Source organism: Lates calcarifer, linkage group LG10 (assembly GCF_001640805.2).
Source record: "Lates calcarifer isolate ASB-BC8 linkage group LG10, TLL_Latcal_v3, whole genome shotgun sequence".
Lineage (NCBI taxonomy): Eukaryota > Metazoa > Chordata > Actinopteri > Centropomidae > Lates > Lates calcarifer.
Window position 1 is genome coordinate 8,946,470 of NC_066842.1, and position 25,743 is coordinate 8,972,212.

The 25,743-nt window shown below is 40.6% G+C and overlaps 2 protein-coding genes across 3 annotated transcripts; both read left to right on the forward strand.

Annotated features, from left to right (window-relative positions):
- Nucleotides 1-1,751: 1,751 nt before the first annotated feature.
- LOC108888480 (FYVE, RhoGEF and PH domain-containing protein 6) lies at nucleotides 1,752-15,761 on the forward strand. Its single transcript, XM_051073247.1, has 20 exons — nucleotides 1,752-3,445; nucleotides 5,213-5,363; nucleotides 5,737-5,804; nucleotides 6,379-6,409; nucleotides 8,945-9,096; nucleotides 10,845-11,001; nucleotides 11,166-11,253; nucleotides 11,790-11,840; nucleotides 11,948-12,006; nucleotides 12,107-12,178; nucleotides 12,545-12,613; nucleotides 12,873-12,956; nucleotides 13,066-13,145; nucleotides 13,279-13,381; nucleotides 13,521-13,667; nucleotides 14,066-14,171; nucleotides 14,279-14,373; nucleotides 14,458-14,586; nucleotides 14,696-14,835; nucleotides 14,929-15,761. The coding sequence occupies exons 1-20, from the start codon at nucleotides 2,103-2,105 to the stop codon at nucleotides 14,963-14,965; spliced, it is 3,162 nt and encodes a 1,053-aa protein (XP_050929204.1). The 5' UTR covers nucleotides 1,752-2,102; the 3' UTR covers nucleotides 14,966-15,761.
- A 136-nt stretch (nucleotides 15,762-15,897) lies between these two features.
- On the forward strand, nucleotides 15,898-24,028 carry nr2c1 (nuclear receptor subfamily 2, group C, member 1). Of its 2 annotated transcripts, none has more exons than XM_018684503.2 (14): nucleotides 15,898-16,527; nucleotides 18,221-18,355; nucleotides 18,532-18,765; nucleotides 18,915-18,993; nucleotides 19,091-19,270; nucleotides 19,363-19,513; nucleotides 20,764-20,860; nucleotides 21,166-21,353; nucleotides 21,719-21,872; nucleotides 21,994-22,115; nucleotides 22,232-22,374; nucleotides 22,592-22,729; nucleotides 22,897-23,002; nucleotides 23,141-24,028. In XM_018684503.2, the coding sequence occupies exons 2-14, from the start codon at nucleotides 18,284-18,286 to the stop codon at nucleotides 23,310-23,312; spliced, it is 1,836 nt and encodes a 611-aa protein (XP_018540019.1). In that variant the 5' UTR covers nucleotides 15,898-16,527; nucleotides 18,221-18,283; the 3' UTR covers nucleotides 23,313-24,028. The 2 variants fall into 2 exon arrangements, with proteins under 2 accessions (XP_018540019.1, XP_018540020.1); XM_018684504.2 differs by having other exon boundaries at nucleotides 21,169-21,353.
- Nucleotides 24,029-25,743: the final 1,715 nt, after the last annotated feature.

Genomic DNA, 25,743 nt, shown 5'->3' on the forward strand with positions numbered 1-25,743 from the left:
GTCTGTGATGATGAGTATTTACAAAGTCTTAATGCTGCTGGGTGAAGATGTTGATCTGAGTAGATTGTGGTAGTTTACACTATAATAACTTATCATAAAGGCACTCTGGGTTGTATTTTCCAGGCGTTAGACTTAATTAATGATACACTTCATTGTAACTTTTAATTCGTAAGCGTTTTTCATTTGATGCGGGGGCAGCCTGTGTCCCCTGAGGACCTCTAGTGGATTGCTTATGAAAAAAACAAAAAGGAAGCTCACTTGTACATACCACAGGCAGAGAGCCAGTGCAGCTGCAGTGAGAATGATCTGTTCGGAGCGGTGTCACAAGTGTTGCCCGAACAAACGCGAAGAAAATGTCGATTTGTTGACGCTTGTGTTCGCTTGAGTCGACGCCTTGTGATGTATCCAGACATGAAGGATGGTTTGTTCTAAGGAAGTTTCTTCTTAAGAACTGACAAAACACAAGCGAAGCGATGATGAACTCAGGTAAGTTGCTGGCAACTTTTCCCTCTTTGATTTGTGTGTGTTCACTACTCGCCATAGCAGGAAATTTTAAATGGGCAAGAACCACGCGTTTCTTAGACATACAGATACACAATAAAAACAAACAGTACAAAATATGTATATTAGCAGCTCCAGCCTCTGGTTATGTCCTTTTACATTTATGTTAGAATTAAAAGCCAAAACAAAATAGGTGCATTAAGGTTTGTTATAGTACAGGTACATTATAGTACATTGTACAGGTAAGTGATTGGTGATCCTTTTTTATCATAGTATTCATTCATATATTCAACTGGTCTGGCTCACTGTGCCAACAATCTCCAACTTAAATTGCATGAGATTGTTTTCATAGAATTGCAGATTTGTTCAAACTGTGGCTTGCTGAGTAAGGAAAATTGTGATTTGCTGAGGGAGAAACAATAACTCCCCCCATCCTCCCACCCCGTCAGCATGTCACAGTTACACCACCGCAGAAGGTGTCAGGGCACTGCTTCAGCAGATGTACCAGGCTGCGTGACTCTTTTCTCTGTGCCCCCTCCTCCATTTCTCTCTCTCCCTCTCTCTTCATCTCCAATCTGCTCCTCCTCTTCTGCCTGTTGACAGGGGCCATTAACTGGATTACTGTGCTGGCAAACAAAAGCCATGTGATATTCGAACCCCCCGCAGAGGTGGTTTATTACTTTTAGCCAGCTGATTGTTTTACACTAAGCTGTCACTAGGTTAGGATCAAAGCTGCAGAGCAGATTTGAAGAGTTAACGAGTGAAACCCCTCTAGAGCAACATCTGTCCAGTACAACAAATGTACCATCTGGATATTTGAAAAGGTTTTACTCATTGTATCAGATTAGAGACATGATCGTTTATATATTTCAGATATAGCGTGATTGAGGCTCTGATTTGTAGGAGATAAGTATTTCTCTTGTTTTTCTATCCCCAGGCATGCACAAGCCACCTGTTGCCCCTAAACCAAAGGTGCATCCTCAGAGGCCGGGTATGTCCCCTGCAACCCCCAGAAAAGACCTCTCTCTCCCATCTCCTGCCACACAGAGAAGGGTAAAGCCAGTGTTGGCCCCCAAACCCTGCCTCTCCAAACTCACCACCACCGTGGAATCTAAACCTCTCATTTCAAAAAGCCTACACCAAACATCTGTAACAGAAAACCCTCAGACTGTTGGTCTGTTGAACTCCCAGAATGGAATACAGCAAGAAAACAAAAAGCCAGATTGGGATTATATTATTCCTATTTGCTTGTGTAGCCAGGAAAACTGCCAGTGCATCAGGAACACATCAGTGAGCAGAGACAAACTGGAGAAAAACTTGAAAACATTGCATAAGGGTAAAGCTGAAGAAAACAGAAAATTTCTTCCTACATCTCGAGGTGCAGTGGACAGCAGGAGAGAGAACAGACGCTGCTAGGAGCCAGGTGGTGAGTGCTACCTCACCAAATGTGTGTCTACAGCCTGCCTCTACTGATAAACACCTCACTAACCATAAATCTCTACAAGAGATGGTTAGTTTAGACCACAATCTCAACTCAGACATCAGCAGCTGCAGTCCTGTGGTGAGCGTTAAGCCATCTCTTCCTCACAGAACATGGAGCGATGAGGCAAATGGTAACACAGTACCTCAGAGCGCACCTGGGCGAGGACCAGAGGATGATGCTCTTGGGTCAGAGCGAAAATCTTGTGTGCCCCAAGCCAAACCAGCCCCAGGCAGCCCCTAGGAAACCTGCCCCTGTCCCTGTGCCACGGAAACCCAGGACAGCTGCTCTGGTCCGTCAGGAAAAGGTGGAGAAGGAGAGGGAAGAGGTTTTAAATCAGGAAGGGAGGGAAATGAACATTAAAGAGGTGAAGGTGTCGTCAGAGGGGAAGGACAGCCCATCCCCATCTGTCAGCGTACCTGTTAGTGAAAGCAAGCAGATGATTTTTCTGTCTGCGAGGAGGGCCTGTCCCCCACCGGCCCCTCCGCCCAAGAAAAAGCCTTTTCTGTCTGCACCTGAGAGAGTGCCAGCTTCTGCTCCTGAGCCACAGCCAAAGGATGTGGTGGAGGAAGACCTGGGTTGGGACAGCAGCAACTATGAGATGGAGGTATCAGTTGACAAGGAGGATGAAGAGGTAGAGGATGAGATGGAAGGAAAGGAAGATCTGGAGGCAGTCTGCAGTGACGTCACGCACCATCCTTCTTCTAGCCGTTCGCACAGTCAGCCGGAGATCAGTCAGCCTCCTGCCATCACCGTGGCAGCAGAGGATGTGGTGGTCAAGGTGCCTCCGAGGAAACCCCAGAGACACAGCACCCCAATGGCATACATGGAGAGGAAGGAATCCTTTGAGGAGAGAGAAGACTGTGCTTTGAAGGAGAGAGTAATGAGGGAACTGCCTTTGCCTCCAGACAAGAAAGCAAGCAGGATTGTCAAGCCTTCACGGTCCAAACCAAGAGCCAAGTCATTTTCTGGCGCTGACCTCATTTGCTCCGAAGGACAGAGGAGGAACTCCTTCCGCAAACTGCTGGACTTGAAGCTCTCAGTGAAGATGCTGCCCAAGCTGATAGCAAAAGGAGGCCAGAACCCAGAATGCACTGCAAACGACAATGAACAAAGTGTGGACATAGAGCAAAATGAATGTCAGAACTTTCCCCAACATCTCAGGTGTGAACGTAAATTCTCCTGCCCTTTGGTTGGGGTAGAGCAGAGCGTGGATGGAGATGAGTTTTCTTCAGGAATACACCAACATGATCACTATGAGAACGTCCGTCATTATGAGGAGATACCAGACTACATGAATGTTCATGTGGGAAAGGTTGGGACATGTCCTCGGGCCTCTTTGTCACAGCCTACAGTCTGGGACGGTAACATGTACAACGATGAGGGTATTTATGAGGAGCAGGAGCCGTATATGTCCTTTGAGAAAAACGCTGGACACCAACAACATCAGACACCTAACAGACTGCGAAAGGTAGAGTATGCTCACTTTCATTTCTGTCTCTATGTCACACCCTAAAGTTATTTCTGAGTTTCCTCCACATTTGGTGACTTCCCTTGTTTTCTGAAAAGACTACAGGAAAGCACCCAAGGCTTCTTAAAACCAGTCACCTGTAAAAGATTTAGTTAATGACAGAGTGTGACTGTGAAATCTGAGAAGCATGTCACATTGTCTTTTGTTACAGATTCCCGTCAGGTGAGTTTGACAACTATGTTGCCAAGCATGCTTGCAAAGCCTTTCAGGTGTTGATGGATTGCGGATTGACCTAAAGATTTAGATTGCACATAACAGTTTTTGATGTGCTTCAAACAATAGGTTGTTATCAGAGGCAACACAAGAGAACCTTTGGCCTGAAGTGTATCGGTTTGTGTCACCAGTGCAGTGCAGCTCAGCAGCTTTTTTATCTGAGGCTAAGATGGCACCTAGCGCATCCACCAACACTCCAGGTTTTGAGATTTTTTTGTCCTCACTCAAACGCAACGGTGGTGTGCATGAGCTGGCTGGCAGCTGTTTTAACTGAAACTTGTTTTTATCAAAGAAATGATCCCTATAAACCTGACAGTGAAGTCTGTGAATTAAGCAGAGGAACAGGCACTGAATTTTCTTAATCTATTTTTAAATGCTTAGATCCTAGGGTCACAGTGTCTGTTGGGAAAGTGATAAAATATGATTTTGGAAGAGCTGATACTTAAACAGTTTGGCTACAGCAGCCATTTTGGTGCTTAATTAGCTCAGTTAAACTTTTGGTATGTTCATACTCTTTGTAATTATCCTTTTATGTAAAGAATGCATGGTGTGTTATGAATGACCAGTGAGCAGAAGTCAGTTGAAAAATAGGATTACAGTTTGTGCAACTGTGCACTCTGCCTCCCGTGGCTTAGTGTGTCGCCCCCCTTCAGTTTAAACAGCGCAACCATCACATGTTGAAAACACGTTGAGCAGCTCACGAACAGACCAGTCACAGTTAAATGCAGAGGCTATTGTAAACACGTCATAGTATGTAAGACCCACTGACTCTGGCTCATTGGGTTTACTGCTTTGCTGCGGTCTAGTTCATTTTCTGCACTTTTTTTCAGGGAGGTGCTGTTGTTTCACATTTAGCGCTCCCTCTGGGGATTGTGGTATTTAAGAGTTTCTAGTTTTTCTTTGGTGCAGTTCCCTTCTAGCTCTTCATTTCTAGTCATTTTTTGGCTGCAAGGTTAACAAGTGATAGTGGTGAGTGGTTTGTATTTGGTTTGGAGCTTGTTTCTGTTGGACTTGGACAGAATTTACCTAAATCACTGCTCTGTGACCTGAAGCACGCAGCTGGACCAGGGCTAGTGTTATGTGACAGCGTTGATGATTATCATTAAATGTTATTTTCCGGATTCATCAAATGCTCCCTTTCCTGTGTGTTCTTTTTTTTTTTTTTTTTACGACTCCCCCTTGATCAAAACAGGAAATGTTCTAATCCTGCTGGACTGACAAAAAGACATACTCCCACACATCATATGCTGACATAGGTGTTTTTATTACAACCACATCTCTTCCCCCTCTACTATAAATAACATCCTCACTTTCTTGAAGCCTTCTTTTTATTCTAATCATGTGCCATTTGAATGACTAAAGGTGTGTCACAGCTGCATTAAAAAATGCCTGCAGCTGCTTCTTTGTGTCCACAACACCTGCCTGTTCTTGCTCTGGCATCTGTCTCTGTTCCTCCCTGACCCCCTAACACCCTGCCCTTTTGATAGAAGCCCCATCAATGAGGAAGCGGCACCCCTGGGTGAAGGCCCCTCGGATGATGACATCGTGGCCAACACCTCGTCCTCAGATGAGGAGGACGAGGGCGATAGCAGCTCTGTCTCAAGTAAAGGAGACCCCGAGCAGCCAGAGGAGAGTACGGTGAGGAGAGCAGACGCTGTCTATAATTTATGACTTTAATCCCTTGATGTGCTCAGAAATATTTCCTGGAATCATCTCACGGGGTTTGTTCCATACAGGGTCTGAGAGATAATGGTTTTGTCTTGGACCTGGAGGGAAAACCTTTATTCTTTTTGACATTTTGTTCCCTCATTTTCATCGACCTCATGTATAATGAAAATGCTCAATCAAAAGTTCTCTAGTGAATAGAGAACTCAGTTGCCACTTAATACCTCATTAAGTGGCAACTGAGAGTATTATAATGCTTGTACTGTATATGCTGTGAGTGCTTTTATGTTGTTTTTTTATGTTAACTTTTAATGTTAACTGAAATGTGTTTTTGCACTGTTGTTAGACACAGAGTGGACAGAAGAAGAGCAAGATTCACCACATCGCTACAGAAATCATGAGCTCGGAGAGTGTGTAAGAGTCTCATTTTTTTTCTCTTAAAGCACAGGTTCCCTCAAATTACAAAAAGAAAAAAAAACATATTATCTCACCATACTGTTAGTGATGTCCAGCCATGCAGATAGTTTTGGTTTTATTTGATTTTTAGATATCTGTCTCTGAGACATGTGCCCTTACCCGAGTACATTTAAGGTGAATGGAATGTTGTTTGCAGTCACCATCAGCAAGTTTCAAAGAGACAGTTTGTATTGTGTAAAAATCGTATAGAACACTCACATTAAGAATGTAACACAAAGGACATTGTTTTTGCACAGAGAAGTGTGTCTTTTTTTTCTTTTTCTTTTTTTTTTTACTGTATTTCTTAAAGTTGTGAGCACCAAAGACAACATTCCATTCAACCAAACTGCACTGGGTGGAGATATCTCAAAACCTTGGCAAATAAAACCACAAATGTCAACATGGCTAGATAACTCCAGAGGTGATGTGAGAAATGTGTTTTTATTGTACTTACAGGGAACAACTTGTTACTTTATTACTTTATTTATCTAAATAACTTATTTAGCTTTTCCCATTGTTTGTTTGTTTCTAGGTTTGTTGATGTTCTGAGGATGCTTCATGTGGTAAGAACCCCCCCACACATCATCTTTTTAGGGTTATTTGCTTCACACAAAAACAGACCCTGTGTTTGCTGTGACAAGAGCAGAGGCCTGTGTTATTCTGTATATGTTTTATCTAGTGCTAGGCTACTGTGAGAGCCCACATTCTCCATATGTGTTTGATTACACTAACCACTGGGGCACACCCCATGCAGGATAAGACTGTGTGCGGACCCAATTCCCCTCAGTCTTGCCCTCATAGTCTACATTCCTCATGGTTTTCTCCTGACTTTCAGAAGTAGTGTGATCTGACGGTAACACTACACTTGTCTGGACTTAAACGGAGTCATGTTGTCTCCTTCTGGTGTTTTGAGCAATTTAATCTTCAGTGGATCGAAGCTACCAAAATGATATCATGATCCGGTTTCTCTGCTGTACTTCCCCAGAAATGTTTGTGACACATGACAAAACAAAATGTACAGTTACAAATACAGCAGGAAGTGGTATTAATGCCTATTGTCTAACCAAGTTTTATAGAAATAAATCACAACTACCAACACAGACACAGTGGTTGGTCATATTGGCATCAAGCATAAAACTTAAATGAGACTACAGCCAGTGACTGTGTGAGGCTGTCTTTAAGCACAGTGGTGCTTTGAGCTAAATGCTAACATCACCATGCTAACATGCTCATAATGACAATGCTAACTTGGTGATGTGGAACCAGGTATAATGTGTGTCAGTGTGTTATCATGCTAGCACTTGTAAATGGAGACAAAGTACAGCTTTGGTTGAAAAGCCTGTACCAGTCATTAGTGTCATAATATTTAGTCATAAAACAAAGTTTATGGACTTTGGATGGAATTTCATGGCAGTGGTTGTTGAGACATTTCACTCAAAACCAAAAATGTCAACCTCATGTTGGCACTAGAGGAAAAGTCGGGGGATCACCAATGTCAGAGGGATTGATCCTCTGGGAACCATGAATGTGTGTACAAAATTTCATATCAGTCCATTCAGTAGTTGTAGAAATATTTCAGTCTTTTACTTTTTAGTCTATTACTTTATCTCTTAAGTAATTTAATCAGGACTACAAACATGGTCACATGACAGTTTGAACTTTAAAAATTGGACATATAAATAGCATACTGTATATCAAACACAGTCAAACAAAAAGAGGAACAGGCACAAGTCATATTATGTAAGCAGCCGTCAGTGCTATGATTACACATATGATACGTAGAAGGCTGATGAATCCTGCTAACCATCACGCAACCCAGTATGACCCACCTTGTGTCTGTGTTTGCAGTGGTGTTTTTCCTCAAAGTTGAAGTCCTACACTTTAAAGTTAAAGTCCTGTTTGGTATTTTTCTACCTCTTTCATTTAAACAATGAATACAGTCATATGTGCAGATGTTTAGTGAGACAAAGGTCATGAAACAAGAATATATTAAGACTGAGTCACAAGCGATGGCTCCTCAGGTGCACAGTGCAGACAGGAAGTGTTTAGGTCTCTGTAGACTGTAGGAAATTGGTGTCCAGTAATGAGGAACAGTCATACAAAGAATGTGGAGGTGACTTAGTATTTGTTCATTCTCCATCTCTACCAGGCAGGCAGCCAACTTTCCACAAACTGGTGGATGATAACATAACATTTGTTGTGTGTTTTTATCAGTTATCAGTCGAGCCATATTTTTAGCCAGGCTGCTGCTGTGCCCTTTGTACTGTTGGCTGTCAGGTGAAAACCTATTGTCTCCTAAATGTTGGTTTGTGAGAAACAGAAAAATAGTACCAGCTGTGAGTTTTAGCTTGATGATAAAAGTACTGTTGGTCCATCTGATGAGCTTTCAAAGCCTCATAGATAGTAGTGTTAGACCGTAGAGAATATTCTCAATCCTTTTAAAGTTGAAGTGAAATCATGAAAATCAGCGACAATCAATTAGTGACTGTACCCACTTAACTCTGGGCTGTAACATTAGATCACTAACAAATATGCACTCACTGCTGATTCTTTTCTTACTTTGTGAATCATCCATATTTATTTTCTAACATCCACATGATCCACATCCATCACTGTCAGCTGTTGTAGTAGGAAGAGATTACACGTTAACCACAGGAGCTCTCTACTGGGTGCCCAGTTTGTAAGCAGTTTTATTTGCCATGTGTCCACATAAACCACCAAAAAAACTCCACATCATCAGAAAGAGAAGCAGAAATGGCACCCTCAGGCTCTTCTGCTAGTTTCTTTTTTTTCTTGTTTTTTAAAGCCCTGATTCACTTTATCCTGGAAATTTGAGGATGCTTAATGCAAGTCAGGTGTGTGTGTGTGTGTGTGTGTGTGTGTGTGTGTGTGTGTGTGTGTGTGTGTGTGTGTGTGTGTGTGTGTAAGACATGGGTCAGCAGTATTTCTCTTTCTTATTTTTATAAGAACATCTAAAGAGATCCAGTTCATCAAAAACCAGTTTAGAACATTTTGCATACTCTGGGTTTTCCCCAGTGTGCTTGAGTTCCTGTGTTTGATCATCTGACTCTTAATCTGCATGACTATCTGACCTACAGGACTTCCGTGATGCAGTGTCTAAAGCGTCTCGTCAGAACGGGAAGCCTGTGATTGAGGAGCGTCTTCTCAACCAGATCCTGTATTACCTCCCACAACTCTATGAACTCAACCAAGACCTGCTGAGAGAGCTGAAGCAGAGACTGGCCAAATGGTATATGAAAAAGTATTTTTACTTTTGAGTTTGTTGCTCACTGTTACTGACACAAGAGCAATAGATAGTTAACCATATGGTCAGAGGTATGTCAAGGACATGTTTGACTCCATACAGAGTTTACTGGGACGGGTTTTCAAGGTTTGTGCTCAGCCGGGAGATCTTAATGCCTCATAAAACTTAAAACTTCATCTTTATAACATTAAATGTTCACAATTAAAAAAAATCAATATTTATAATTACAAAAAACATCTTTAGGTATTAGTAAGTTTAACACTCAAAAAACTCAAAAGCTAATTTACTTCATCAGGACAGTGTAGATATGATTTCATAAGATTTGATTGACAGTGAACAAACAATATACCAATCGTCATCAGTTTGTCATTGAAAATGTTGCTCTCACGTCATTTCAGCGTCACTATAATTACCAGTTTCCAACTTGTAAACAGCATTTATGTCAACTTCCAAATCATCCATTATGACTGGGAAACTCTGGTTTTCTTGAAAGCTCTGACACAACATCTTAGTTGGTACTTATGAATATGGAAGTGACTGAAAACAAAACAAATACAGATGGCTTGCATCAGCCAAAGACCACAGTTCAGGGTCATTAAACACATTTAACTCTCAAACCACCACCTCTCTAATCACACAGGTGTCATGAGTTGTCAGCTAATGAGAACACATGCAAGTCGTTAACTCGTTATCTTTTCCATCCCTACCAACCATCCCATATTATGTGAACACAGCATAAATCCTGATTGGTACACGGAGGTACATCACATTGCATTTTTTCCAACTGAGCTCTATCCTCTTCAAACCAGTGAGAAGAGCACAATAGGAAAAAAAGAAATGTGCTACAGTTGCACACTGATATTTTAGACAATAATGTGCTCTCAACTTTGTGACAACATGACAATCAGTCAGTTTCAATATGACAACATCCAATTGCAGAGAGTGAGACCCACTGAAAAATATTTTTTTCCAGTTTGTTGGGGAATGACTTGGCAGAGCGCTGACCTCCCAACACCTGTGGGATGAAATAGACTAACAACTGCCAGGCCTTATCACTTGATATCAGTGCTTCACCTCAGTAAAAGTACATATAAAGTACATATTGTTGTTCATGGTTTTGGAATGAAATGCTTAATGATTTCATATTAGTGTAATATTTGGGTGTCACTATAGTTTTTGGGCATGTTGTATGCATCTGGTGAAACCTGCAGTGCTGAAATATCTGGTTTTCCAGAGGCATTACATATGATAAACACTGTACACATTACATTTTGTTTTACTTTAATTTCTCAGTTTACCTGATTTGTTTATGTTGTGTTGCACAACATACACTATGAGTATCATGTGAACCATGAGTATCATGTTTTATTCAAAGAGAAATGCCTATCACCCACAGCCTAGAGTGACTGGAGAGCAGTACTCCGTCTCACTGCTGCCTTCAGTCTGTATGTGTATTTTTTTTTATCATGAATAGTGTTCTCCAGTCACTCCCAGATATACTCTGTTACACTTGTTACACCTGTTAATGTGAAACTCCCTATTGTCCCTGTAAAACAATGGCAGGAAGGAACTCCAGGACAAGAGAACATGAATAATCAACTTAAATGTTACACATAAACAATAATAATGTTTGTTAAAGTGCTGTAAATGACATTGAAATGATAACAGACATATTTACTGAAGGAGGTGTCACGGTGTCTAGTTTATCTCGCCCTACTTTATTCTGTGTACAGGGATGAGAATGCGCAACTAGCAGACATCTTCCTGAAGAAAGGGCCCTATCTGAAAATGTACTCCACATACATCCGCGAGTTTGACAAGAATGTGGCTCTACTGGAAGAGCAGAGTAAGAGGAACCCAGCATTCGGAGCCGTGGTCCGGGAATTTGAGGTAACAAGTCTCGCTTGACCTGTTTTCTCTGTCAGGGAGGGGTGTATGTCTTTTGGGTTGATGAGGCTTGATCATTTATGTGTGTGTAGAAGATGTGTGCATGTGTGTGTTGGTTTCTTCCTGAAAATGCTGTCATTTTTGAACTGTGTCATTCTTTGTCCAAGGCCAGTCCACGCTGTGCCAACTTGGCTCTGAAGCATTATCTACTGAAGCCGGTTCAGAGGATTCCTCAGTATCAGCTGCTGCTCACAGGTACTTCTGATGAAGCGTCAGTTTTACAGAATTAAATTAATCAATGTAATGTAGTTTCTTGACACATCATTAAATCCAAATCATGGCATAATTGTAGTAACATGCTCTTAGCCATTGCATGTTTGACTGGCTTGTGGCGTCTCATCACAGGCATCATGCTGCCCCCTAGTGTATAGACAAACAAAAATAGTTCTGTCGTGCTTCTTCAGTCCTCACATAATGAGATTTTTTGAAGTGCAGGCCAAATCAGATTGAGTGATATAACACAAGCTTTAACATGAGTGGGCTTAGTGGGTGTCATGAGTCTAATGTATCAGGTTTGGTCGCTCGGTGCCAGAATGTGAAGAATGTTCCTCACGTCAGCTCTTGTGTAATTTCATTATGTAAGCACCTGCAGACCTTTTTATCCAGGATTTTAATTTAAGTTTACATTCCAGGCATTTACTACACAACACTGAGCACTTGTTGACCCAGTGTACAAAGTAGCTTTCACTTGTTTGGTTGCTGGCTTTGAAATGTTTGTGATTTTGTCTCAGATTATCTGAAAAACCTCTCTGAGGACTCAAATGATTACAGAGACACACAAGGTAAACCAAGGACCTTCTTACATCTTACAATTCACATGATGGTGTCAGTGGAATTGTAACATTCCCTATCATATTTGTGATTTTTTTAAATTTTTTCTTTCACTCAGCTGCCCTTGCTTTGGTAAAAGATGTGGCCAATCATGCCAATGACATCATGAAACAAGGGGTGAGAGCCACTTCATATCTGACAGTCTGTCAGCACATCACTGATAAAATGCTCCATACAGGTCACTGATCTCCACTTTTTTTAAAAATATAAATCTCAGGATAATTTCCAGAAGCTGATTCAGGTGCAGTGCAGTCTGAACGGCCACCGTGAGATAGTCCAGCCTGGGCGGGTAAGACCTGATAGAAGTTGCTCAGTGTTTTTATTAGTGTGTGTTGATCGTTTAAATGTAAACCATTAAAATATGTATTTAATTAGATTTTATTACATTAATAAGGCATTGTAATTCTTTGATGTCTACTCAGTTTACATTAATTACCAAAGTCCTTTTCCATAAACACTAATACAGTCTTCAGATGAAGCAGTGCAGTTGATAAAGTTGAGAACTCATTCTCATTTTAAGGTTGATTTGGAAGCTGTTCTGAGGCATTCAATCACATGACACAATCTTCTTCAACAGGAAATAGCCACTTGTCTCCTTGAATTAAATAACAACAATCATAGCTTAATGTGCTCTTGTGACATTTTTGTGCTCCAGATCTTCCTGAAAGAAGGTATCCTGATGAAGCTGTCCAGGAAGGTCATGCAGCCCAGAATGTTCTTCCTGGTACAGTACACCACATCTGTCTCTTCATTCTCTTACTTCATGCTTTCAGACTGTCTTGAAGTCAAGGCTCAAAGGTGATCAAACCTTTGATTATACATACCCAAACTAATTGCCTTTTTTTCAAAGCATTGTGGGTAATGAAACAACAAAAAAAAAACTTGAAATCACTTAATTTTTCACTGTGTTACACCTTAGCTCCCCTGTAGTGTGTTAGAAAAGACAGAATGAAAATGATATTTCTATGTCATTTCTCCTTTAGTTTAACGACACGTTGCTGTACACCACTCCTGTTCAGTCAGGCCAGTACAAGCTCAAGAACATGCTGAGTCTGGCTGGGATGAAGGTGAGAACTTCTCTTCTCATTTCCTTACACTTTTCATCTGTTCATGCACATAATATTATAAGATAAGACATACGCTGCCATCCCAGCTCACAGTGAAAAATAATTACAGGTTAGCAAACCAAGCCAGGAGGCCTATCAGAATGAGCTGAACATTGAGAGTGTGGAGCGCTCCTTCATTCTCTCTGCAAGGTACTGATCAGAAACAAAAGATATCTCTTTCATAATTCATTACATAATAGTCCTCCTGTGTTTCTCCTTGTAGTGCAAAGATGTGTAGATGCTGAGTAGGTGTGCACTTACACATTGTTTTCTCTTTCTGAAGTTCGGCCACAGAGCGAGATGAATGGCTTGAAGCCATCTCCACAGCGATCAGTGACTACACCAGGAAGAAGATCAGTTTTATATCTGGCAGACCTCCAGAAGAGGTAAGATGTCCTTGCCTTGTTCCCTGTTTGCAAAGTATAAGCCGATTTTAGTGTGATCAAAACAAAAAAGTCCATTTCATGGTGTTTGTGTGAGCAGTGAGCGATAAGTCATGCATTTTTTTTTACTTACAATATCTAGGTAGAACTGAGTGATAGTGGTGATGGTGCTCCTTTGGGATCCAAAGCCCCAATATGGATCCCTGACCCACGGACTACCATGTGTATGATCTGCACCTGTGAGTTCTCCCTAACGTGGAGGAGACACCACTGCCGTGCATGTGGAAAGGTGACAAAAAGTGCCCTACCAGCACCTGTAAAGCTCTTTTTAAACAAATTATATCTTGTTTGTTTCAACTGTACAAAAATTACACAAGTTTAGCATCCTCTGGTTTCCTGGCAACCTCACAGTAGGACTGCAGGAAGTCAGTGGTCCTTTCCAACAAATAGTCTGACACATAAACCCTCACTAAAAGAGCAATTTGTTGTGTTTACCAATCAGCTTTTTCTGTACAGACATATACCAACATCAGTCTTCTCATCTAATGCTCAGCAAGAAAAGGAATGAGCGTCTCTCAGAACGTCTAATTTATTCCTTTAAAGACAAGAGAAAAGTAGATCATATTACAGTTGCTGTTGTAAAAAAAAAAAAAGAGTGAAAACGTTTGTATCTTACCATCCTGTCAGGTGGTGTGCCAGTCCTGTTCTTCCAACAAACACTGTCTTGAATACCTTAAGAACCAGTTTGCACGAGTGTGTGACCAGTGTTTCGTTGTTCTTCAGCAACAGAAAAGTAAGAGTAGCTTCCTTCTAACATTTTTTTGCAATTATATTTTTCTTCCTCTTCCCTGTATTTTCTGTGTATTAAGCCACTGCATGTTGCATATTCCTGTTCATCAGGTGAACAGTGCCTATCAGCAGCTGTATCCCCTGGAAGCAGAGCGACCTTTGCTTTCTCCAGGAGGCAGAAGAAGATACCTGCAGCACTTAAAGAGGTGACTGATGCTTTCTCCTGATCAGGATGCACTGTTGTTTATTGTGACCAGAAAACTCACCAGATGAGTTTTTACTTGTTTCAGGTGTCAGCAAACACAGACAACTCCTCCATGAGTGGGTATCTGCAGAGGTCCAAGGGCAATAAGAAGCAGGGGAAGAGGCTGTGGTTCGTCATCAAAGACAAAGTCTTGTACACGTACGCTGCAAGTGAGGTAAGGCCCCCTACTTGTCTGAAAACCTGTCATCATGTTATAATAGGAATTCAATAGGAATTGATTTGATGTCCATCTAACATCTATGTTTTATTGTGTCTTTATGCAGGATGTTGCAGCCTTAGAGAGTCAGCCCCTGTTGGGATTCATGTTGAAAGTAGATTCATCTCAGAAGTTACAGTTTAAGCTCTACCACAAAAACACACTTTACTACATTTTTAAAGCGGATGATGCACAAACAGCCCAGAGGTACAGTATAAAGAAGGATGCTACTTATTACTGTATATGATGGCAGCAATAATAGTACTAATGTATTATTTCTTCTTCTCTTTTTTCAAATAGATGGATCAGCTCATTCAAAGAAGCCACTGTGCTGTAACTCCCTCAGACCGTGTGTGAAGTTATCCAGCATACACTCTCACCTTTGCCTGAAAATGTTTTTACCTCAGTGCTCTCTGAATTCTGCAAAAAGCATCTGGAGGCACCCTATGAAATTAAGTACATATAAAGTGTTTTCCTGTTTTTATCAGATTAATTGTAGTAATCTTTTACATTGTTTTTAGACCATTCCTGTTAAGGTGGAAATTACCCATATTATTTTTGTATGTTAACGTGAATCTTTTCCACCAGGTTTTTATATAGTTTTGGCTAGAGCTTAAGAATTATGCCACAGTCATCTGTAGCTATTTTAGACTTTTATGCTTTGATTTTGTTACAACATATTAATTTAAGTGTCTAGCTTGGATCTCCATAGCACAGATTCAGAAGCCTATAGAAAAGGTCTATAGATTTGTAATGAATACTGTCCTATCATTTTAATCCAAATTTACTCAATAATATTCAGGGACCAAAATAAATCACGTAGATGGTTTATGTTGTTTGGGAATAATGACTTTATTTCACACTTGTGAAGTTGGCCATAGAACACAGTGTGCACTCTTCAAGCTTGTCTAAGAAACATTCACTTTATATGATTAAGCCTTTCTGTAACTTCTCACCTGAAGTCTTAATGGTGTACCAGGGTAATATTCACTGTTTAGACATACCGTAACTGTACTACATAACTGAACGATAATGTGTTTTGCACTGAAGTCACTTAGATGGCTGTACATAGATTATATCTCTACACTCGCCTGTAAATATAGATGATTGTAAATTAAAATGTTTAAAATTTCCATTAATCCTGTTTTTACTGCTTAAATTACTGTAATATATATATTTTTGTTTTACTCTGCTTTTTGTACAAGTAGGAACAAACTATTTGCATGCACATTAAAATAGAGGAAAAGCAGTGTGTTTTGATAGTCAGCAAAAGTAATATGTTACATCTGGTCCAAAATCCTTTTCTAAACTGTTTACATTTACATTGAGCAGGTTGGCACTTAACTGATGTGTAAATCATTTATAAATGATTAATGAATCCATAAACAACGTCAGAAAGTGGTAGCAAAATATTACATTCAGTAGTGTTGTCCGTTCCTCTAAAAGTTTTTTTTTTTTCAGGGAAAGTTTTATTTACCCCTTAGTAAAATACTGAGATACTATTACTTCTACACAACGCTGAAGCAGCCTTATGTTTTTGCTTTGACTGTGTGGCATCAGGTGGACTTCATACAGAACTGATGAGGTGCGTTAAGCGTGAGTAGATCATTGAAATTTCTCGCTATTGTATACTGCGTGATCTGATTATGATTTCCACAGACATGACACTGCTCCTGTAAAAACCGAGGCCAAATAAGAAGATAATTACATTTGACAGGTTTATACCATCACAAACCGGCGCGGGCAGTGAACCCCCGCGACCTAACTGCGCATGTGCAAAAGTCGTTTATTGATGAAAAAAAGGTCACGAACTCTGACCCTCCCACCAACTGCAGCAAACACTTAAAATATTAATTTATTGAAAGCAATACATTAACTGGCCTAACAGCTCCTCGACAGGTAAGAATTGTTTACTAATGTGGACGCATGAGAGATTCATGAAAGAGCCACGAGTTGCCGGTAACACAGGAAGGGAGGGAGTGTGCAGTAGGTCTACAGCAGGGAAGCTGCCATTAGCTACTTGCTAGCAAAGGCTATCCTAGCTCTTTAGCATTGAGGTCCGAAGCTCACCGTTTAAAAATCAAATCTGGCAAGTACATAATAATGTTGGTATGTGTGTACGACTACATAGCTGCGTCTTTTGCAAACGTTTACATGTAGCTGTTTGAAACATTTTAGCAACAGAAGCAATGTTAGCGGACATGCTAATTAGCCGATAAGCTTAGCCGCGTCAGCTAAGGGTGTTAACACTAGCTGATGTTAGCTGCTGTGCTAGCGTTGCTAACCAGTCTCTGCAACCTAAACCGTCACATCGCTGATTTAAGTGAGAATGCGTCAGCGGCGGGTCGTAGTGTTGTATCACCAGCCTTCCTGCTAAACTGCTGAATGATGTTGAAATCCAGTAAGAGACTTAATACGAATTTTGCCCAGTTTGTCAAATCCGAAGTCCCGCCGTTGACTACGATTCGGTATCACGGGCCTTGAACCCTAGCATGCTTTAACCCTTCAATGTTGACCTTTCACCCACAGGAAAAGAAATACCTTTATCTTCCGTATCGATTTTAAATAGCTGGCTGTCTAGAGCTTGTTTGTGTTATTACTGTAGCTTTACCGCTCAGTTGTAGTCGCTTAACAGTGATATTAAGCTGTATTTTATTACCGGGCCACCATTAGTGCAGTTTCAAGCTAGCGCCGGCTAGATTTGTTAGCACAGGCCACAAACTAACGTTAGTTAGTGACATGCAATAAAATGAATCAGGTGTTTGTTCGTTATCTGTTGGTTTAACACAGATAACTTCAAGCTAATTTTGACTTTAGTAGCTCTGTTCATTATTTAGAAATATCGATTAAGTTTTGATCAGAAATATCTTCCAACTGAAGGGAGAGGTAGACAAGTAAACATGAGGTGTAATAAGAATACCTGTACCGTCAGTTAAGTGTTTGTAAGACTTAATCACTGTCTGTGGCCATCGTGATAACAGGTCTGATCTGTGATACGGTGTATCTAAGTGGAAACAACCCGAGTCTGAGCTCCGGGTTCCTCCACACACATCAGTATATAAAAATGATATTTACACTTGAGTTAAAAGTTTTATGAAATGCCATCTGGGATTGTAATTCAACACAGAACTCAAACGTTGATGAAAGGATAAGCCAGTTGATATTCTATATTTTTATTGTCAACAAATTGGTCCTGTTTCAAAGTATTGTCAGTGTAGCTTGATAGAGCTTATTCCTCTGCATCATCAACCTCCATAATTGTCCAGAACTGTTCTTACATTACCATGAGCACTGCATTTTATTGAGAGCCAGCGACACATATGCCACCACATTTATCTGTGAATACTTTCTAGTCCACCTAATGATTACAAATCTGCTAAAAATAGTCACCAGCAAGCGCACAACAACTACACTACCCAGCTGTTTTAGGAAATTACCCAGCCCTTAGAAAATGGAACTACACATTTGTGATCTGTTGGTAAGCATTGTGAAAATTAGAGAATAAAGCTATCCATACCCATGTAGGTATTCCTTGACCTGGTCCTAGATTTGCTTTAATAAGACATGAAGTAAAGCAAAACATTCTCTACAGGTGTGCATGCCTCATGGGGCACTGATGTGAAGAGCAGTGGAAGAAGGTGTGCGCAGTATCAGAATGGATGGACAGACTCAAAGGATTCAGCTTGTGTCAGCAGACAACAACATGGCTTTAGGACACAGAATCCAGGTGATGTGTCAGCCTGTGCACCACTTGAGACTGTTATTCTGTTTTAATTGTGTGTGAATGAACACATATGTACAATGTGCACATAAATTAGCTTAACCCCAACTGCTGTTTCTGCATCTACAGTCAGCCCTCATGTTCTTTTTTTTTTTTTTTTTTTTTTTTTTGATTTCTAATAGATTGTAACAGATCAGCAGACTGGTCAGAAGATCCAGATCGTCACAGCACTTGAGCCATCTTCCCCCGGAAAGCAGCAATTTATTCTTGCAAATGCTGACTATTCCCCCGGTGGGAAGGTGATCCTGGCCAAGCAGGAGGGCTCACCCAACAAGGTCATCCTCGCCACTCCAGACGGCTCTGGGGTTAACCAGCTGTTGTTTGCCAGCCCTGAACTAGCTGGGCAACAGATTCAGGTATTGCTAGAGGATATTAGCAACAGTCAGTTTTGATAAACAAGTTGCTGAAAGGTCTTATGACTGAAGCATACACATGTTTAGTTGGTCTACACTGAATCTTATGTTTGCTGTATTAAATTATTCCATTGTCTGGGGTTGTTTTTCAGTTTGTGACTGAAGGCTCAGACCAGTCTATTGTGAAGCCAGTTGTGGAGTACTGTGTTGTTTGTGGGGATAAGGCCTCTGGTAGGAAAGTTTAATATACTTTAACATTATTGTTTTTTAGTACCACCTGAGCGCTCACCAATGCAACCCTGTTTTTGTTTTTTCCTCCATCTCTCAGGGCGTCATTACGGAGCTGTCAGCTGTGAGGGCTGCAAGGGCTTCTTCAAACGCAGCATTAGGAAGAACCTGGTGTACACATGCAGGGGCTCTGGAGAGTGTGCCATCAACAAGCTTCACCGAAACAGATGCCAGTACTGTCGACTGCAGCGCTGCATAGCTCTGGGCATGAAACAAGACTGTAAGAGGCAGTAATATTCAGTATATATGGCTGTGGATATGCTATTCAGGACTCACATAAATAAGGTCTGATGTCTTTATTTTGTGTTTTAGCCGTGCAGTGTGAGAGGAAGCCTGTGGAAGTGACCACCAGAGAGAAATCTGTCAACTGTGCTGCCTCCACAGAGAAGATCTACATCCGCAAGAACTTGTGTAGCCCCCTGGCTGCCACACCCACTTTTGTATCTGACAAGGAAACTGCTAGGTACAGGCCACTTACCAAATTATAATACACTGATTTATCAGATTATTGAATACACCTGTACAGTCTAATACAACACAACAAATAGCCCTGCTATAAATGATATCTTTGTTACATTTCTCATAACTATGATGTTGTATTGGATTGCATCATATTGAAAGTTGTCCCTTGTGTTTTGTCTTCTCCATTTACATACATGATTGAGGGAGGAAATTAGAAATGCTTGTCAATATGATGCAGTGAAATACAATATCAGTACTAACTATTGCCTCAGCATCTGACCATTATAAGCTTAAGAAAGATGGGACTTTTGCAGGGCATGGGATTGGATGTAATTAAATTAGATGGTACATGTGTAGCTAATAAATGGGTAAGAGTTTGAATAATGACCTTTATCACATTACATGAAACAAGAAGCCCAGTTGCTCTGTACATCTAGTGATAATTATTATATTGCATTCTTTTGCATTGTCCACTGCCAGTCAAAAGTTTTCGAACACCTCCATTTTTCCAGTATTTATTGAAATGTACATAGTTTAATGTGTCTATGTACTCTGAAATTTAAGCATAGAACAAATAAACATAAGATTAAAAAGGAAAAGAAATCATGAATCTTTTTGTTTAACAACATTTAATCTAATTTTTGACTCATCCAGCAGCCAAACACATTCAGTTTTGAAAGTTCTTGCCAACACCGCTGCAGACATTCCCACAAGTGTGTTGTAGTTGTAGTTTGCTCAGCTTTCACCTTTTGTCCGGTTCATCCCAAACCCGCTTGATGGGGTTTAAGATTGAAGACTGTGCTGGTTTTCCGTCATTTAAAGCGTATTGTTTTGTTTTTTTTCTTCTAATGTTTTGGATCAGTATTGTGCTGGAGGATGAACCCCTGACAAACCAGTCTGTCTTCCTGTGTTACTCGCTTTTTTCTCACCTTTCTGATAGCAATATACAGTTCTACTTTCTGATTGTAATGCTTCAGACGGTGTAATAACACAATTTATCCTGACACCGCCTCTGTCCAGACAGAGTTTCTGTAAGTAATCAACAAAAGTTGGTATGTTTGCATCAACTTAAAATGCTTAATTAACTTGAAACTGAAATGACTGAAAAGTCATTAATCCATTACTGTTAGTTTTTGGTAACTTAAACTGCTGAAATTTAAATAAAAACTGGAAAATAGGGGTGTTCTACAACTTTAGACTGATCATGTACAATACAGTGTGATATATGAGGTGTCAAATCTCTAACTGCAGGTCTACAAGTTTGCTTGAGTCAAGCATGTTGCTCAACATCCAACAACCCTTCTCCAAGCTGGAAAATACCATCTTGATCCCAGCATCCCCTGACAAGGTAACACTGATACAATCAAATTATAGTACATTTTACAAAAGTTTCATTTTATTCTAACCTTAAATATGACAGCTAAAAATAATACTGGGATTTTATCATCATCGGATTGACCACTTACAATTAGCAAAGTAGTAATTGCTTGTTTATTAATAGCACACGTGTCTTAACATCTGTGAGTTGTGGATCAGTTTTGTCCTTGTTTCTGGAAGCAGTTAAGCAATAGGTACAGTCATTAACATGTATTATTATCACACAAATACTTTGTGTTTTTGAAGCACATGTGATAATTACACTGCCCTCCTCAGCAGGATGACCCATCTCAGGGTGACCTTGGTACGCTGGCAAACGTTGTGACGTCCCTCGCCCACCTCAACAAGACCAGGGAGGCAAGCGACAGTGGCAACGATCTGATGGGAGTCGAAACGCTTAGCAATGGCGACAGCTCAATGACAGACATCCAAGGAGATGAGCAAAGTGCAAGTGATATCACTCGGTGAGGAAGATGTCACGACGAATCAAAAGGCTTTGATACTGACCAGTGGTTTCTGAATAAGTTGATGCAGCTAGCTGAGACCTACAGAGGCATTAGAGAGAAACCCAGAGGCTATTTGCTGTTTATTCGGTTTGTCACAAAGCTTTAATAGAATTTCCTGTAGGGCCATGTGGTTTCTGATTCTGCTTTTAAGGACTTAATTATATTAGGCTGTAGTCAATCAAAAAATATAGCATCTTGGACTATGTTAGGAGTGCACTGCAGTGCTTTGAGTTGTATCCTGATTCCTTGTGAGCTACAGTATATCAGAAGTGTAAGTCAAAATTATTGTGAGCCTTTTGTTTTCATATTTTGTTTGTTGTTAGAGCTTTTGACACCCTGGCCAAAGTCCTGCACCCTGGTGATGTCTCAGCAGGGGACTCATTGGAGGCCACAATGCAGCTCATGTCAGGGGACCAGTCAGGTCCTGTAGTGGAGTTGGAAGGACCTCTTCTCTCTGACAGCCATATCCCTTTCAAGGTAAAAGCACAGCTGCTGACCTCGACCCTCCATCTAAGACCAAAACACAATGCTGATTTTTACAGAGTTACACAGTTTTCTGATCAATGCTGAAGTCATGTCCTCTCCTTTTGCTTTACAGCTTATGATGCCTTTGCCTGTGCCAGAGTACCTCAATGTCAATTACATCTGTGAGTCAGCTTCCCGCTTACTTTTTCTCTCTATGCACTGGGCACGCTCCATACCTGCCTTTCAAACCCTTGGGTAAGCATATGTCACAAGATTTTTCTTTGTTTCATAAATACACCTTTTTAAAATCATTGTCATTACATGTCAGTTATAAAATGGCAGTTTCACATTAATCTTATTTTGTTTTGCAGTGGTCAAGACAATGATATTAACTTGATGAAAGCCTGCTGGAATGAACTGTTCGCCCTGGGTCTGGCACAGTGTTCCAATGTTATGAATGTTGGTACCATCTTAAGTGCCATTATCAACCATCTGCAGACCAGCTTACAGGAAGGTAGGAGGGCTCTGCATGCCTGCACAGTGTTCATTGGGATGCTGAGAATGAACTAATTAAGCCTGATTAAATAAACTGATTTTAAACGTGTCATGTTCATTTGTTGTGATGTAGTTTGTCTTGATTTTGCTAAAGACTATACTGATGCGTGGCCCTTTACATTCTTGTTTCCTCATGTTTTCCTCATGTTTTTGTTGTGCTTTTTTGTGTCCTACAGAGAAGCTGTCCCCAGAGCGAGTGAAACTAGTAATGGAACACATCTGGAGGATGCAGGAGTTCTGTAACAGCATGTCCAAGCTGTCCCCAGACTCTTATGAATATGCCTACCTCAAAGCCATCATTCTCTTCAGTCCTGGTGCGTAAATAAGTGGCCCGTTTCCAACATGAAAATTGCACATTCAAGGTCTTTTTGTATCAGGGCAAAATCCTCAGCATGTTGGAACTCCAGAACAAAAGTGTTACAGATGGTTAGATGTTCATAGACTCACATCTGGCTGTGTGCACATGTTGTGTTTGTACCAGATCACCCAGGCATAGATAATACCCCACAGATCGAGAGGTTCCAGGAGAAGGCTTACATGGAGCTGCAGGACTATGTCACCAGGACCTACCCAGAAGACTCCTATCGGTTAGTCCACTGGAAAGGCACTATTGTGCTACTACAGACTTATTCTATATTTAGCAGGAAAGATTTGGGATTATAACTTTGATGTACTTGATACATATGTTTAGATTTTCTGTCTCCTTTCCTCCTCATTACTCCCAGGTTGTCCAAGCTGTTGCTGCGTCTTCCTGCCCTCAGGCTGATAAGTGCAGCTGTCACCGAGGAGCTGTTTTTCGCTGGGCTCATCGGCAACGTGCAGATTGACAGCATCATCCCTTACATCCTCAAAATGGAGTCCACTGATTATAATAGCCAGGCAGTCTCTGGTGTCTGACACACTGTACCACTTGTAATAGCACCATTGGACTCTGAAAACTCAGCAGCCAACCAATCAGAGTGCTTTGCAGACCGGTCACTGAGTGGTCATAACATAATGCATTTATGACACAGCATCCTATGTGAATTTTGCTTTCACTCTTAACCTTGCTCCTACTTCTGACTCCTCAGTACCCAGTCAGCAGAGCAAAACTCACCAAGAGGACAAATTAAAATCAACTCCAGTGGAAAGTAAGTCCACCAGTATCTGCCCATTCAGGAATGAACCCTTGAAAACCTGCATCGTAGATTGTGCTTTTTATTGTACATAGTATTTTATGCTTCATTGCCTCCAAGCCTTTCCTTTTCTGCAGATCTTGTTTGTACTTTGAAGGAATCTGAACGGTTTGTTTTTCACTGCTTTCCTACATGGCCATGCTTTTTTATTTTCTAACAATTACAAGAAAAAAACTTGTCATAATGTGAATTGGTTTGTGAGATGTTGTTATTGCTGAAGGTTATAACCTTTATTTCTTGTTTGTTTGCCAATCCAAAGGATGGGGCAGCATCATGTGGATCTGAAGTAATTGTGTATATAGATTTGTATATAGAATGCACCAAGCAGGCTATAATGGGTGGCACTTGGTAAATCACGGATTCAATCTTTTGGACAAATTAATGTGGACAGAAAATGATGGTCAAGTCATTTGACAATAAAAACATCTTTCAATCATGTTTCCCTGTGATTTACATAATTGAGCTTTCATCTTGATTTTACAACATCAGTAATACTTGGTGGAGCTGATACTGAGTACTTATTTAATATGATTTTTATGTAGTGCTCTCAATAATCAAGTTAAGCTTTTCAGGCTCAGTGTGCTGCATTTTTTTGGTGTTAGGATTTTGGACAGCAGCTGTAGGCTACAAAACAGGCAGCCTCAAATATGATGTATTGGACCCATGCTCAGTCATGTTAGGAAAAATTGGGAGGTCAACAGTCTGTATTATAATAGGCTGTCTGTGTGGATGAAGAGGGAAAGTATTATCTGTAGCACTGCATGTTTTTGCACTGAGTATGTTCAGCTGGAACTCAGTACAAGGGAGTATTTTAATGTGTCATTGCTGCAAAAATCCTTTAAATAGAGTGACAGTAAAATATATAGTTGCATAAATTCTGAGCCTGGTAATCAGTTTGTATTCAGACAGAAATCAAGTATTTATATTAGTAAAAGGGACTAATTGTTTAGTTTAAAAAATGCACCAAGCTAATCAACCTCTGACCTTTGTCCCCTTCAGAGTGAGTGGTATTCTGTAGTGTTTGTTGACCAGGTTCAAGTAACCTGGGACTACGGAAACTGATCAGATGCACATTCATTTGATTGTGCGGTGATAATTGGAGTCTTGTAAACATGTTGCCCTCTACCTCATCAAGTCGAGTAATGCACTGTTGAACTGTGGAGAAGTTTATTAGCCTGCACTGGAACTCTTCCAAGAGGCAACTTTATTAAATTATCTGGACAGCTTTTCTACTTGTATCAGTCTGAGTTGCAGACGTGATGAGAGTCTTGAGTTTTATTCAAGAAAACTCAGTAATCACTCTTCTTGGAACTTGCCCCTGCTTCTATAAACACAGGCGATTGTTTACATGTTCCCTGTGAATTAATAATGCAAAATCTGTATCCTACCCGGGTGACTTATTGTTGTGTTTCGTGTCAAATGACGTGAAGGTGGAAGATGTTGCTGTGTGCTTGGTGCAAAGGGACTAGACTTTCAGCCTGTGTTATTAGCCAATCAATTTTTCATTAGGGCTCTGTGGATATGGGTGAATAGGGGACAGTTCCTGTAAGATCTCTTTTGCTGTAGTTACCCAGTGGACATGTCCAGCTAATTAAAGGCACTGATAGCAGTATTAAAACTTGATGACCAGATGAATGATATTGTCTGCTGCTGTTTTTAGAAGTCCATTGTCCAGTGTATCCAGTAGCTTCTTTATGTGATTCTCCACAGTATCACATCGCTGCATGGCTTGGTTCGTCCTCTTTGAACCACAGATGTTAATGCAATGCAGTGTCAATGTATGGTGCACTCACTGTACGTTCTGTACAGACAAAGGAGGATATGCTTGTCATCTCTTTACAAACCGCCCAAACAATCCGCAATTGCAAAAACAAACACTGGTTGGCTGTGTCTATAAAGGTTAAGGGATTTGTGATGCAACATGGGCTTTTGTGTTCATGGTTAGGTGGATTAGCTCATTCCAAGCTGGAATGAATGTGAGTGAAAAGGGCCAGTTGGACTGTTCCCATGGCCTCTTGGGTGTTTTGGGGTTTGACTATTTGAGGGGAATTGGTGTAGGTTTTTTAAAGAATGGTGACAGAGCTGGTTTCATAAAAAATAACAATGATAAGATTTTCAGCAGACTGAAAAGAGGTAGGCTGAATACAGTTTAT

Excerpts from the sequence above, each read along its gene's own strand:
- nr2c1 (XM_018684503.2), top strand. The coding sequence starts at position 18,284 with ATGGATGGACAGACTCAAAGGATTCAGCTTGTGTCAGCAGACAACAAC. Across the intron at positions 19,271-19,362 it reads TCTGGGCATGAAACAAGACT|CCGTGCAGTGTGAGAGGAAG; the intron begins GTAAGAGGCAGT and ends TTTGTGTTTTAG. Across the intron at positions 23,003-23,140 it reads TACCCAGAAGACTCCTATCG|GTTGTCCAAGCTGTTGCTGC; the intron begins GTTAGTCCACTG and ends CATTACTCCCAG.
- LOC108888480 (XM_051073247.1), top strand. The coding sequence starts at position 2,103 with ATGAGGCAAATGGTAACACAGTACCTCAGAGCGCACCTGGGCGAGGAC. Across the intron at positions 11,841-11,947 it reads TGATTACAGAGACACACAAG|CTGCCCTTGCTTTGGTAAAA; the intron begins GTAAACCAAGGA and ends TCTTTCACTCAG. Across the intron at positions 14,374-14,457 it reads TACCTGCAGCACTTAAAGAG|GTGTCAGCAAACACAGACAA; the intron begins GTGACTGATGCT and ends TACTTGTTTCAG.